This window comes from Accipiter gentilis, chromosome 10 (genome assembly GCF_929443795.1).
Source record: "Accipiter gentilis chromosome 10, bAccGen1.1, whole genome shotgun sequence".
NCBI lineage: Eukaryota > Metazoa > Chordata > Aves > Accipitriformes > Accipitridae > Astur > Astur gentilis.
The window spans coordinates 22959341-22972259 of NC_064889.1; the positions used below are offsets into that span (position 1 = coordinate 22959341).

The 12919-nt window shown below is 49.4% G+C and overlaps 1 protein-coding gene across 3 annotated transcripts; it reads right to left on the minus strand.

The window, feature by feature from the left end:
• Positions 1 to 453: 453 nt before the first annotated feature.
• On the minus strand, positions 454 to 12405 carry CILP (cartilage intermediate layer protein). Of its 3 annotated transcripts, none has more exons than XM_049811572.1 (9): positions 12350 to 12405; positions 10488 to 10614; positions 9153 to 9236; positions 8112 to 8165; positions 6487 to 6672; positions 5016 to 5330; positions 4800 to 4908; positions 4178 to 4335; positions 454 to 3543 (listed from the first exon to the last, which is right to left on the minus strand). In XM_049811572.1, the coding sequence occupies exons 2-9, from the start codon at positions 10546 to 10548 to the stop codon at positions 1202 to 1204; spliced, it is 3309 nt and encodes a 1102-aa protein (XP_049667529.1). In that variant the 5' UTR covers positions 10549 to 10614; positions 12350 to 12405; the 3' UTR covers positions 454 to 1201. The 3 variants fall into 3 exon arrangements, with proteins under 3 accessions (XP_049667529.1, XP_049667531.1, XP_049667532.1); XM_049811574.1 differs by lacking the exon at positions 12350 to 12405 and adding an exon at positions 12194 to 12306; XM_049811575.1 differs by lacking the exon at positions 9153 to 9236.
• Between the last annotated feature and the right edge of the window lie 514 nt (positions 12406 to 12919).

Genomic DNA, 12919 nt, shown 5'->3' on the forward strand with positions numbered 1-12919 from the left:
ACCCCTCTGTGGCCATCTGTACCTTCAGCTAAGAGCAGCTTCTCACCCAGCAGCATCCTGCTCGCTGCTGCTGAATATGGAGGGAAGTGTATCTTCTCCCTGTCTCTGCACCTCCCAGCCCTGCTCTACATTGCCTGGTTTCCTATCATCCTTAAAGCATGAGTTCCCAGCCCTCTTTTCACCACATCTTGTCCCACTCTGAGAGCTCTGCTTCTGCCTCCTTAGTTCATCCCTTGCCCAGACCTGCTGCTCCACTTCTGCCAGCACTGTTGCTGACTCTCCACATCTCAAGCTAGGGACAAATTCCCTGACCACAGCATGCTGTGGCCAAACCCTGGACTTGGGCGAGCACCAGCTACCCACCAAACCCCTCACCCGTACCCAGGATCAGTCTCACATTGGAAAAGCTGTGAGCTGTTTGTGAACAGAAAGGTGAAATTTTGCAGGTTATTCTTTGGTCAACTCTACACGTGGTTTATTTACTTCAGCATTTCAAACACAAAAGCAACACAGCATTGTCAAAGTTACAAAATTACTTTTTTTATTAACCTACCCTATCAATAGAGCATGGATTTTCTTGTCAAATAATGCAAGAAGCAAGAAAAAAACTGTAGTTTTATCCATGTGGAGCCTACAAATCCCCATGGCTTCTCTGTGCTATTGAGCATGTGAGTTCTTAGAAATGCAGCTGCCAGTAGTTTAGCTTGAATACAGTCATTCTAAAACAAGCTAGAAATAAATAAAATACTTACATTTCAAGTACAAAACCTTGCAGTTGAATTCAGTATGAGGAAATCAGTTTATTCCTTTTCATGTTGCCAACTACTGTACGGGTACTTGGGCTGGCAAAGTCTGCAGATGCAGAACAGAAGAATGTTTTATGTATGTGACTTAATTGAATCAGGTGTTTAGTCTTTCCTTTAGGCTATCATATGAAGCTGTTTAATGTCAGGCAGAAAGAAGATTTTTATGGATGCATTTAATAAGACATGAACTCACTGCCACTACTGGCCCCCAATTTTTGCCTCATGTCTTTCCTTCCTGGTGAAAAGAAAAAAAAAAAAAAAAAAAGGTGCACCTTAATTATGTCTCAAAAATAATGACACCTACTAGCTTTGAATTAGGTTATTAGCAGGTAGGTGTTTCTTTCAAATTATATTTAATCGAGTGTGAGCGACTTTACTAAGGCTCCTATACAGCTCTAGTATGTGGGAGAACGTTGACCTCTCATCGGGATCCTGCCTTGGGTGGTTCGGCGGCTTGCTGGCTGCCTTCGGTACGCGGGGCTCTCCCCTGGCAGAACCAGTATGGACTGCTGGCCCGAGTTCCTCTGAGACTGGAAGATGCTTTGTTCCGCTGCGCTCCTCTCCGAACAGGTGAAAGTCAACCCAATGCCAACGTTGCTCTTCATGGTTCTGGAGGTGCCATCAGACGTGCCATCGAAACACCTGCCCAGAGCGATTTCCTTGGCGATCCTTGGGTCTTGATCAGTGACGGTGTAGATGCCGTAGTTGTGTCCCAGGGGATCGAGAGGTGCCAGCATTGTGTACTCGCTGGAGTCATTGTTTGTAGCCATGGGGAGGTGGTTCACCAGGTACTCATGGAGCATGCTGTTGACGCTTACTCGGCGGCAGCTGCCTTGTGGGACCACTTTCACAAGCGTGCGGTCCACACGGTCTTGGTCAAAGAGCATGCCGCTGCACTTGAACTCCAGGCAGGCTGCTGAAACATCTGGCTGCTCTGAGTCACGAATGCTGCGGACGTCCCTGATGCCGTAGAGCTTTCCAATGGTACGCGGGTGCGTCCCACCCATGTTACGAGATCTTACGTTCACTTCTTGGGGTCCATTTATTTTTACCTTAATGTAGCAGGCCCTAAATTCCATGGGTTTGGGCCACCATGCCAGGTAGTCATCGGTCCAGCTCATGAGGTCATCTTCACTGAAGGGAACAGTGTTGTAGTCGTACCGGTCTCCCTCTATCCTGTAAAACCTGAAGTGAGCAGCGTTGTGTGGAGCTTCCTCACATTCTTTTAGGTTTTCATAGGCATAAATAGGGCCGTTGTTCTCTTCTGGGGAATTAGGGCTTGGCTTGGCCATGTTAATGCTGAATGCTGTTTTCTTAGTGTTAGAGTCCTCGTGGTCTGTTCTCCTGTAGTTGAGCTTGTTGAGATATGGCTGTGGGACCCCAATAGCGTTAGGGTTGAGTTTGGGAGCAGAGGACACAGCTTCAAGCTCTTCGCCCCCCATGCTTGCCAATATATAAGCTGCATAGGCCTCAGGGTTTTGCTCATCACAGAAGGCGGGCACGCAGGCACCGTTGGGACCAGTGACCACGCTGTCGAAACGGCCCCATGCTCTGGGGTTGGAGGAGAACCCCGGTTCTGGCTCCATGTTTATAATAGAAATTACAACCCCTTGGATCTGCTCACTTTGCAGAAATCTCTCGCTTCTGTAGGCTCGGACTTTGACATAACACCGTCTGCTCTCTGGGACATCCAGGTTAAAAAGCCGCCTTTCTTTGATCTCCATGTTCCCAACCAAAAAAGTTCTCTCCTCCCTTTTGCGCCGTCTGCTTTTTTCAAGGTTGAAGTCCCCTTCTTCCTCCCACAATCCTGTCTCCGGGTTCAGGGACCAAAGCTTCATCTCTTGCAGGTGCTCTGGCATCTTGACCTGAGCAGCATCCAAATGAACCTTCACATCTTCTGCATTAAGAGGCTCTGTGCCCTGCTCGTCAGTGAAGTCCACAGAAAACATGCCATACGTGCGGAGAGGAAATATGTCTCCTTCCTCGTCTACAAAGTTCAGGTCACTTTGTGTCACAGAGGCAGTTGAGATGTTTCTTGGGTCCAGAAATGTCACGCTGGCTTTCACTTTGCCTCTGTAGGCTTCTCCATTTTTCCTATAAAATGCATTGGGTGGAATTTCTAATTCGGCAATTGGATCATCTTCTTCCATTTCTCCCAAAGAAATCACGTTGGTTTCGGTGGATTCCAGCGTAACAGGGGCTTTCTTTCTTAGTAGCTTGATCTCGTGAAACACAGCACCTCCATTTTCCTTGAAGGGCAGAACTTTCGTTGTGTTCACAAACTTCTGCAGCCGATCGACAAAAGTTAGAACAAGTCTCTCTGTGTCTGCTGGGACATGGATGGAGAAGGTTCCCTTGTAGCCGGTCATACTCACTCTCTTGTTGCCCATGTAGATGTGGCCAAACCTCAGTGGCTCACCGTTATCTGCTGCTGTGGCTCTGCCTCGAACTGTTATTTTGGTCTCAGTGCATTTTTTGCAGCCGCATTCTACAACAACTTTAGTGGGGAGCGTGTACCCATTGCAGGAGATGTCTCTGGTTTCCATCTTGGACACGCCACAGCAGTAGGCAATGTTATCCTTACACCGGAGTCCCTTATCCAGCTTCCCAGCACAGGTCTTCGCTGGGCACTTGCCCACGTCGTAGTAGAAGGAGTTTGTTGCTTTTTGGAAGCAGTCGTGAGGAAGTCGGATGAGGTGGCTTTGGGGTTGGGAGTTGCAGGCTGCCTCTTGTCTTCCTGTTGAATAGGATTTCTTAATGAGCAGCATGAAATAATTGTACAGTCATCGCTATGTGGTCCGAAGCCCTCAGAGCTAAACATTGCTTCCAATAACAGTGAGGTTTTTGCAGCCATAAAACAGGTGTTTTGCAGGATTTTGGTTAGCTGAATTTATCTGGCCTCTGTTTTGGTGAAGCAGGTGCTCGGCTTTAACTTTAGGTACCTGACTAAGAGCAGTGCTGTTTGCAGGAGTGTCCCAGCCCCTGCTTACCCACCACTGCCATCTAACTCACCCTCTGCTAGATGTTCTGCAGCTGCCTGGCTTTTTGGCTAGGGACAGATTAAAATGTGTCCCAAGGTTTAAAAAAACCTAAACAAACAGGAATATGCACATCAGGCAGCAAGTACCGTGAGAAATCTGCTGAAAACAGCAGACTGAGCTTGGCAGGTCACCTGCAATCCAGAGCTCCAGTTTGTAGACAGCATCTGGTTCATAACCAGCTCACGCAAGCTTATCTGCTAACGGATGCATGAAATAAAACCCGCATATTTTTCCTGCAACTTTTCTTTCCCACATGTATCACAATTTCTGGTTTCTGCACGCTGCCGCCTCCCCAGCTGCTTGGAGAGCATCATGCACATTTTCTCTTACCTATGACAGCAAGCTTGGCAGATTGGGATTTCGCCGACCCACCGGCACTGCTGGCCTTGCAGAAATACTCCCCAGACTGGTCTCTGTTCAGGTTCTTCAGAATCAGGTTGTTTTTATATTTGTATAAGGAGGGATCCAGCAGTGAGCCATTGTGGTACCTGCCAGGAACAGGCAGATGGTTAAGGGGACAGAGGCTGACTGCCTGGCCAGAGCAGAGCGAAGGCCAAATCCTGCATCTGCAATGTGGATTTTGCCAGACCTCTTGCCTCAATTTCCCCTCAGTGGCATCACCTAAAAATTATTCCCCATCCCCTGGCAGTACTGAGATGTGGCTGCCAGGCAGTTGGCAGGCAGGCAGAGCTGCCAGTCGTGCCTGCTGAGGTTTTTCAAACTCTTATTTCTATGTTTTTCCAGTAAGTCCCTCGGCACATGACGTTACTGCACCTGTGAGAAATTCCAGCTCTGCACATCTCGAGGAAACCATCTTTTGCAGCAATTGGTTCTTGGCATAGTTAGCAGTTTTATAGCTAAAAACCCCCACCTTTGTGGAGATGGTAAGGAGAGAAACATTGAATCTGTGGGACAGCTAAGACTTCTGCCTGATCGAACTTGAATTCCTTACCAGAAATAGCGGTCAGGGGCTGGGCTCCCAAGGGCATCGCAGCAGAGTGATACGCTCTGTCCCACTCTCCTGGCTTTGTCCTCGGGGCTCCTGAAAATGTAGGGTTTACCTGCGGGAGGAGGAAATGGCCATCTCATTACTCTTCCAGACCTAAAATCACAGTTTATTTCTGATTACTGCATAAAGCCTCTGCATTCCCCCCCTTTTTGGGACTACCTGATCGTTGCAGCTGCACTTGGATCGCCAGGTTTCTTCTGTTGCTCTCAGGCACGGTGACAGTGGCTGTTGCATATTTGGCTTTCTTTATTTTAAGTGTGTTTTTGCCATCGGGACAAACCCCTGGGATCCTAAACATGCCCCTGTTGTCGGCTGTTGTCAACAGCTTGAGTTTCTTGGCTTGCAGGTAGACCCGGGCATCGGCAGCGGGTGACCCATCCTCAAGAGAGACCTTCCCGTGCAGGGTTGCATCCTCGCACATGCAGGCATCACAGTCGGCATTGACTCGGCCCATGGGGCAGGTGATGTTGCAGGCTGGAGGAGAGGCAGGCAAGTCAGAAAGCAACCTGGAGTACCCGTAATGCTCACGGCACAGTCTCGCGTCTGCTTTTAATTTAGATGCAATAAAGCAGATACTGCATAAGGAATAAATTGTATCCAAACCATATTTTTACTGATTATCAACAGCTGTGCATTAGAAACACTGGGACGATGTCATTTTGAACCTGACAATTAGTAGAAAGCAGCCACGTGGATATTGTTACAGCTAGGAACTGTTATTTACCTTCCCCAAAGGGCTGAATTTCGGGGAAATTTGAATCCAGATCAGCATGTGAGCTCTTAGCTCAACCCTGGCAAAATTACAAATCCAAATGCCTTAAACTTTGTAGGTTTCTGTTACCAACTCATGCCCAAAAGTCATGGGTTTGGTCTATCTTAAAAGCTGTCACCCCTTATTCAGTGCTATCCTGGCTTGAGCAGGACATAGGTTAATTGCCAAATGAGCATTACCCAACAGATTTAACAAATACAAATCATCTCCCATACAGTGATTCTGAAACATTTTCATTGCCTATAGTGATAAATCCTAAATAACGATCTATCTCTTCCCAAGGCAAGGGCTCAGCTCATTCCTTTTATAATCACAGAGCATCCCTGTACAGCAGCTACCTGATAATTTTTTATAGCTGGAAATGCAAGAAATCAGGGAAAACCTGAAACAACTTTCCTGGAGAAAACAGACTATTTTCAGAATGATTTGTTTAAAAGGGGATTAGAAGAGTAATATAATTAATTACAAGCCCCTTCAGCAGGGGCTGTGGCAATTCAATACTCCCAACTCTTCCCCTTCCTGGAGATTGCATGGAGGCGGCTGCCTGCAGTCGCTGACTCCACCTTGAGAGCTGCTGTTATAACAAGATTAATGAGATTTTTCCTATATGCCCAGGATCTTTATGGGTCTCTGACGATTCCCCGTATCTGGATTGCCCCCTTATCTTACTATTTGGCTATAAACTCCCCATGCTCTTCTCCCTTAGTACTCCCCAGCCCTTCTGGGGAAGGCACCAGCATCACGAAATTCTGGGAAGGGAGAGAAAGATGGTAAAATGTCAGTGAAGGGAATACAATGCCTACACAGTGGTGAGATCAGGACATCATCCCCTGCCCATAAGTGAGGTTATAGGAGCACCTGAGCAAACATGTCCAATGCAGAGCCGCCCTTCCTCAGTTGCTTCGTTACAGTGCACGCCCCAGAGGCGTTCAGCTAGGCAGGATCTGGTACGCTTCTGCACACCGGTTTGGCCACACGTTGCTGAGCACTCGCTCCATTTCGACCATGGAGACAAAAACTTTTTTGAATCTTGCACCAGTGGACCTTGAATAACATCAGTGGTGTGTTACTGAGATGCACATTACACGTACAGCTGCCTGAAAACGGGCAGTTGTTTTCTTAGCAGCTTCTATACAGCTTCTATAGAGCTCAGACTATGCATTTGGATATTACACGCCACATGGATTAAACAAACTCAAAGCATGCTCAGGGAGCTGGCAAATAAAGCAGGAGGAGGCATCTGAAGGCTTCTGACTTAATTCCATGCAGGCTACCGAATTCAGGATGATTAAGATAAACTCGAGGAGAGCAAAGTGCATGCAGCTCATGCTTAGTGTTGAATAACTTTGGCTTAAAGGAAATCAAACACACATTGTCATTTAAATGCTGTCTGAGGGTCAACGCTCCCCTGCATTTCAAATGCGGTTAAATAAAAAACCCCAAACCCCCCAAAAGGGTAAAATTGTTGATATTATCATGTTGAATGTCTTTAACCGTACTTAAACATATGTTCTCTATAGGGGAAGCATGTGTCCTATTGTGAGCACCAGTTTTACTGTGTGCAAAACAGAAGCCTAAGATGCTACCGAGCAGGCTGAGCATGTTAGGGGCCAGCTGATATGTAAAACACAAAGAGGGTTTATAGAGAGTTTAATATGTGGTTAGATTTTGAAAGGAATTTCTTTAACCGGGCTACTAGATGGTATTAATTTAAGCTGCTTTGAATGGGTGAGATCCACTCCAAGTCTGTGGTTTGGGTTTATTTTTAAATGACAATGTTCTAACAATGTTTACGAGGATGTGCCTGTGACTAAAGTTTCTAAAAATGAGGTTTCTTAGAGACGTGTGCCATGTCATCTCCCACACCTACTCTTCCACTTGATTTGTAATGAACCAGGTTGGGTTATTTCCTAGAAAGGCAGACAGGCACACGGCTGGACTGTTCCAATAGTGATGGTCAAAAATGAACCCCTGGTTTACAAAAGCAAGTGGCTGGAAAAGACCATTTGAATGCAAGCAGCCACGGGAATGTCATATCTTGTTTGGAGCAAGCACTTGGCTTAGGTGGGTGACTTTTTAATCTCTTGGCACGTCGGCATCTCCAAGTTCAGCATCCCAAGTGATGCATCCATAGACCTTATTTAGCAATCTGGGGGACATGGACCCGTCCCAGGCAGCACATGGATAAATGTCCATCTGTACTTGCCCCAAGCAAAAATTTAACATGTAACAGATTAAAGTGGGGTCCTAGTAAGATCCTAAGCTTGTTTAGGATTGGCTGCCTTACTCTGCAGGGCTGGTGATGATAAGAAAGGAGGAGGGGAGTCCTGCAGAGGAAAAATGGCATTATGTGGCTCTGGGTAGCACCTCGACAGCAGAAAAAGCAGAAAGCGGAGGACAGGGGAGAAGCTGAGGGGTTGAGTGCCAGCGGGGACGTGGGGAGGGATGGGGCTACCCCGCGGTACCAGCCGGCAGGAACGTACTGCGTCTGGCGTAGGCGAAAGTCGGGTCTCCCCTGTGAGAGCTGCTTCTTGTACCTGCGGGCAGAGGACATGCGGGGTGATTTGGGCAGGTTTTGCCTGCTCCCTGGCTGAGCACCGGTCGCTCCCACTGGCCTGGCTGTACCGAGCCTGGCTGCTCAACCCGACCAGGTGTGGCACACCCTCTCCTGGAGGCAAAAACTGAGTTTACAGCTCACTGCTGCCAAGGGCAGACGCTCTAGTTTCCAACTGCATTGGTCAAAACGTCAAGATTTTTTTTTATTTCTCCCTAGAGAAGCAGGAGTCAGCTCCTGCTCTGTGAGCCCCAGCCTCAGCACCACTGCCTTATGCCATCCACTTTGAGGGGAAAACAATTTTCCTGATAGTTTTCTTAAAAATACCTCTCAGCAGGTAGAGGGGACCTCTGAGTGTCCATGTTTTCAGTGCTTTGATTCTCCCCAACAGCTAAGAGAGCTGCTAGGAGTGGGATGGGAGGCCGGGAAAGTCCCTTAATCCCTTGGCTATGGCATCAGCACGTCCAGCCCTTTCAGTCCCTGCTGGAATTTAAATCCTGAGTGCTGGGCAGTAAAGCTTGAGGGGTCAGGGTATCTCCTGGGGACTAATGAGCAGAGTGGGTTCTACAGGTAATTAATGCCCCACAGGCTTTAATTCTAAAGCAATGGTGTTGCAAACTGTCCCAGGTGTGGGGACGGGCTGGGCAGGGGAAGGGCAAGTCAGAGCATGTGTTTGCCCATCCCTGGGCTCTCCTTGCCCTCCCAGCCCACATGTGCCTCCCACAGGAATAGGGGCTGTGGTCACGCACTTGACCTTCACTTTTCCAGGAGAGGAGCCAAAAGCATGTGTCAGCAATAGCCAAAACCCTACAGGAGGTTGCAGATGATTAACATTTATTCCATTGCCTAAATGTCCTCACCTACTCAAATAGTATTGTTCAGTTGTAAATTAAGGCTGAAAAAAATAATATGCATGCAAACACCTCTTGTCCTGGCGAGGGAAAGCTGCCCGAGCTGGGAAATAACTTACTCTCCAAGCTGAGCATTACCAGCGGGCTGAAGGTTTTCTGTCCTATCTGGATCCTGCCGAGGGCTGGTTTCAGAAACCTTTGACCTAAGGGTCAATAAATTAGAGATTAAATTAGTTTAATAAGAAATTAATTAGATTCAAGGGATTGGGCCTCCTTAGGCTCAGTTTTTCAGATTTCCCTTTGGGTTGTGGCTGGTTAGAGCCACCAGTTAGAGCTCCTGTGGGATGCAGTGCAGGAGTTGCCAAGTGAAGTGTGTGACAGAGATGGTCCACAGCATCACTGCGGCTTAGGTGTGATGCAAATTTGCCATTTCCCTTATCACCCAAGAAAAACTTTTTTGTGTTTTCTGTGTTGGAGCAGCTCAGATCAAATCATCTTTTTATAGCTGGAGATATAAAATATATCCTGCCTCTCTCTGTCCAGGGAGAAATGAACCCGAGGTGAATAAGGTTGGTTGTCACTATGGGGCATGGACTGGTTTCTGCAATTGCTTGCTGCTTGCATGCCCAAAGGGAGCTTGTGGTTGTGGCTGGTTCCTGGGGTGCTTGCTCGGACCAGTCCCATTTAAACTGGGAAGCTAAGCCCGAAGCTGCCCAGCACTGGCTGTCGCCTGTGCCCAGCTCTCAGGGGTTCAGCACCTCCCTAGTGACAAATTGACTCTCCCTGGTTTTATCACCAGGCATGTGGCCAGAGTACTTGGGGGCAAAATTCCTCTATAGCCTCTGAAAACAAATCCAAAGAGCCTGCAAACAGGTTTTCTCTGCAAGACCCTCTGGAGCAGAGGGGCAAGTTGCTTATCGCTCAGCGCTTTGGTATGTGTGACCTGCCAGAGCCAGCAGCAGACAGATCCTGTTACCTCGCACATCTTCTCCTGGAGAAGAGCCACGTTGCTTCTTCCCAAGGGCTCAGCTCAGAGACTGGACTTGGTTCGTGCTCGGGTGATAGATGAGGTACTGGCCAGGGTGGGTCTGCTCAGAGCAGAGGGGAGCTGGGATGGGAGCCGGGGTGCGGGCTGGGCACCGCAGGGTCTCGGGGTTGGCAGGCAGGAAAGGTCCCAGCACATCTGGTGGGCAGGGGGGGCTCATCCCTGGTCGACCAGGGGCTGGCTGGCTTGCAGACGGGCCTTGCCCCTGCTCTGTGGGCAGGATGGACACCAGCTCTCATCTAGAAGTCGTTTGGCTGGATGAACCCTGTGCTGACCCACAGCAGCACCCGGCATCAATGTCGAGCCCGTGTCTGCTGGCTCAGCGGCCGCCGGCAGACATGCCTTCATGCCAGCATGCCCGCGGGCAGGGGACAGCACAAAGACAGGAATAGAAACATTTAACCTTCACCTAAAACGGATGTGGCTCCCAGGAGGAGGATGAGGATGATCCATGCTTTTGTGGTGACCATCGTTGTCTCCAGAGGTGACTGGGGGCTTCTTGGAGTATCTGCAGCTGTCCCACACCTTCCCCACACCTGTGGAAACAAGCCTGGCTGTGTCAAGGCTCGCCTGGGGACCCGCTGCTTTCAGGGAACTTCTCCCAGGCTGAATCAGTCCAAAACATGCTGTGGGGCCGCTTATAGCCCCTGCCCACCCATCAACCCCCAGAAGCCCCCCACTTACCCCCCAACAGGGAGCAGCAGTGGCTCCCCATCTGCACTCACATCCCCTCCACTTCTCGCCATCACATCTGAGCCCAAATCTATTCTGCAGAGCTCTGTTTTGTAATGACATCTCTTTAAAGTGCCTTTTAACAGCTTAAATGCTTCTGCAGGGATGGTCTCACAGCCCATGGGGCTCCACAGGCCCTCCCGGCACCCTGCTCTGCCCCCAACATGAACAGGAACATCTTCATGCCTCCATTCCTCTGCCTGCAAACTGGGCTTAGTGCAACAACAGCATCTTATCCCAGTACATTGTGGGAGCGTGGGGAGGGGAAAGGCTCCTGAGCGCCTCTGAAAGCGGAAAACCCCATGCACAAGCCAAGTCTTCACTGCAAATGTGAGCAAGAAGCCAAATATTTTCCTTTTTCTGCACACAGAGATGAGGGACTGAGGCTTTGTGTTGTTCTTCCCCAGCTCAGCAAATTCAGATTTTGTTTTAAGTGAGTCCATTAGCCCTGCAGTGTCAAACATTTGGGTATTTGATTTCTGAAGGTACCCATGGAACTGGTGTTATCTTGAGTGACACTAGCTGGAATTCCAGGTGCTTTATTTTATGCACCTAAAATTAATGAACTTGGGGGGTGAAAATTTTGACTCGGCCTTTCAGTGCCTCAGTTTACCCACAAAAGGAGGCTGACAAAGAACAGCCTGCAGTGAGAACACCCTGTTATTTGTAAGCGGTATTAACCATCTCCTCTGAGACCGGGGAATGTGGGACTAGGAAATACTTTGATTATGGCTCAGCAAATCCCAGTCAAGCAAAAATAACAAGCAACACATGAGTGGTGTTTTGTGGGCTTATGGCGGGGTTGTGAACTTGCAGCCAGACAATAACCAGGAAAAATTAATCCAGGCTGAAAGACTGTTTCCCACTCAGCGGCTATTTTGGGAGCTGTCTGCGACTTGTTCGGCGCTGGGTTTGGAACGGGATGCATCCCTCTTTCCCTGGGACATGCAATGCTGGGAAAGGGGGGATTGAAGTGGCCAGATCCCAGTGGTGGGGAGGGTTTGGCATCGCTGGCGTCCCCTTTCTGGCAGGGGGCTGGGGGAGCCGGCGTGGAACGGAGCCGCGGGAGATCAAACAGCCTTGTGTGAGCAAACTACTGTCTCCCCCCCGAACCCCCTGCTCCAGCCATCCCCATAACCCTGTCCCAAACCTATTAGCTGGGATGAGGAGGGGAGAAGTGGGATGCAGAGAACCGCATCCCGACTGATGTTTTCCAGCCCGCAGCTTCTGTGCCTTCGTCTGCCCATCAATTATTTTCCACCTTGCCCTCAATCACAGCCACTCTTAATTACACCGCCTTAATAACACAGCAAGATTATATAACCGCTAGCTGCAACAAAGGGGAAAAACTTAGCAGGGTTGGGGTTTTTATTTTGCTCTTACCTACAAAAAACATAAAATCCACAATTAAGGAGTGTCTTGTCCTCTCGCCACAGAGCCGCCAGTCGAGCTGTGGTCCGGGGGCGAGGCGAGGGCTTGTCAGCTGCGGGTTAAGGGATTTGTAGCCAGTTGGGAAGAGGAGAAAGAATTGCAGCTTACCGAAACCTCCCCTGCGCTGCCGCCGAGCTGGCCTGTGCGCGAGCCTCCCCGCAGCCGAGGCAGCGAGGTCGCTTATATAGCCCGGCGTGTTGCTTAGGGGATGGCAGCGAGCCACCGGCCGCCGAGCAAAAACAGATCGGACGAGCGAGGAAACCGCAGGCTGAATAATCCCTTAGCAAGGTGATGGTAAACACAAACCCTCAGCGAAACAGCAGCCGCCGGGGCTGGCGGCGATGCCATGGCATGGCAGGGTGCTGTGGGCGGTGGGGCAGGGCATGGTGGGGGTACCACGTCCTGGTGTGGGCACCGTATTCAGGCACAGCACCGTCACTGTTAGGGGTTCGCCCTGGGTCTGGATCCAAAATAGATGCTGCTGAGTGTTGAAGATAGAGGTACAGCATACAGGCACACAGTGCAATGAGTTTTGGGGATGCTTTTTTGGCTTTTGCCTGGTCTGGGACAAACATGGTGCCTACCCAGCATTGTCCGTGGGGTTCCCACGTTTCGTGGGTGTGGGGCAGGGCTCGGCTGGGCACTGTCCCCTGTGCTGCATACGCTGCTGGCACTGCC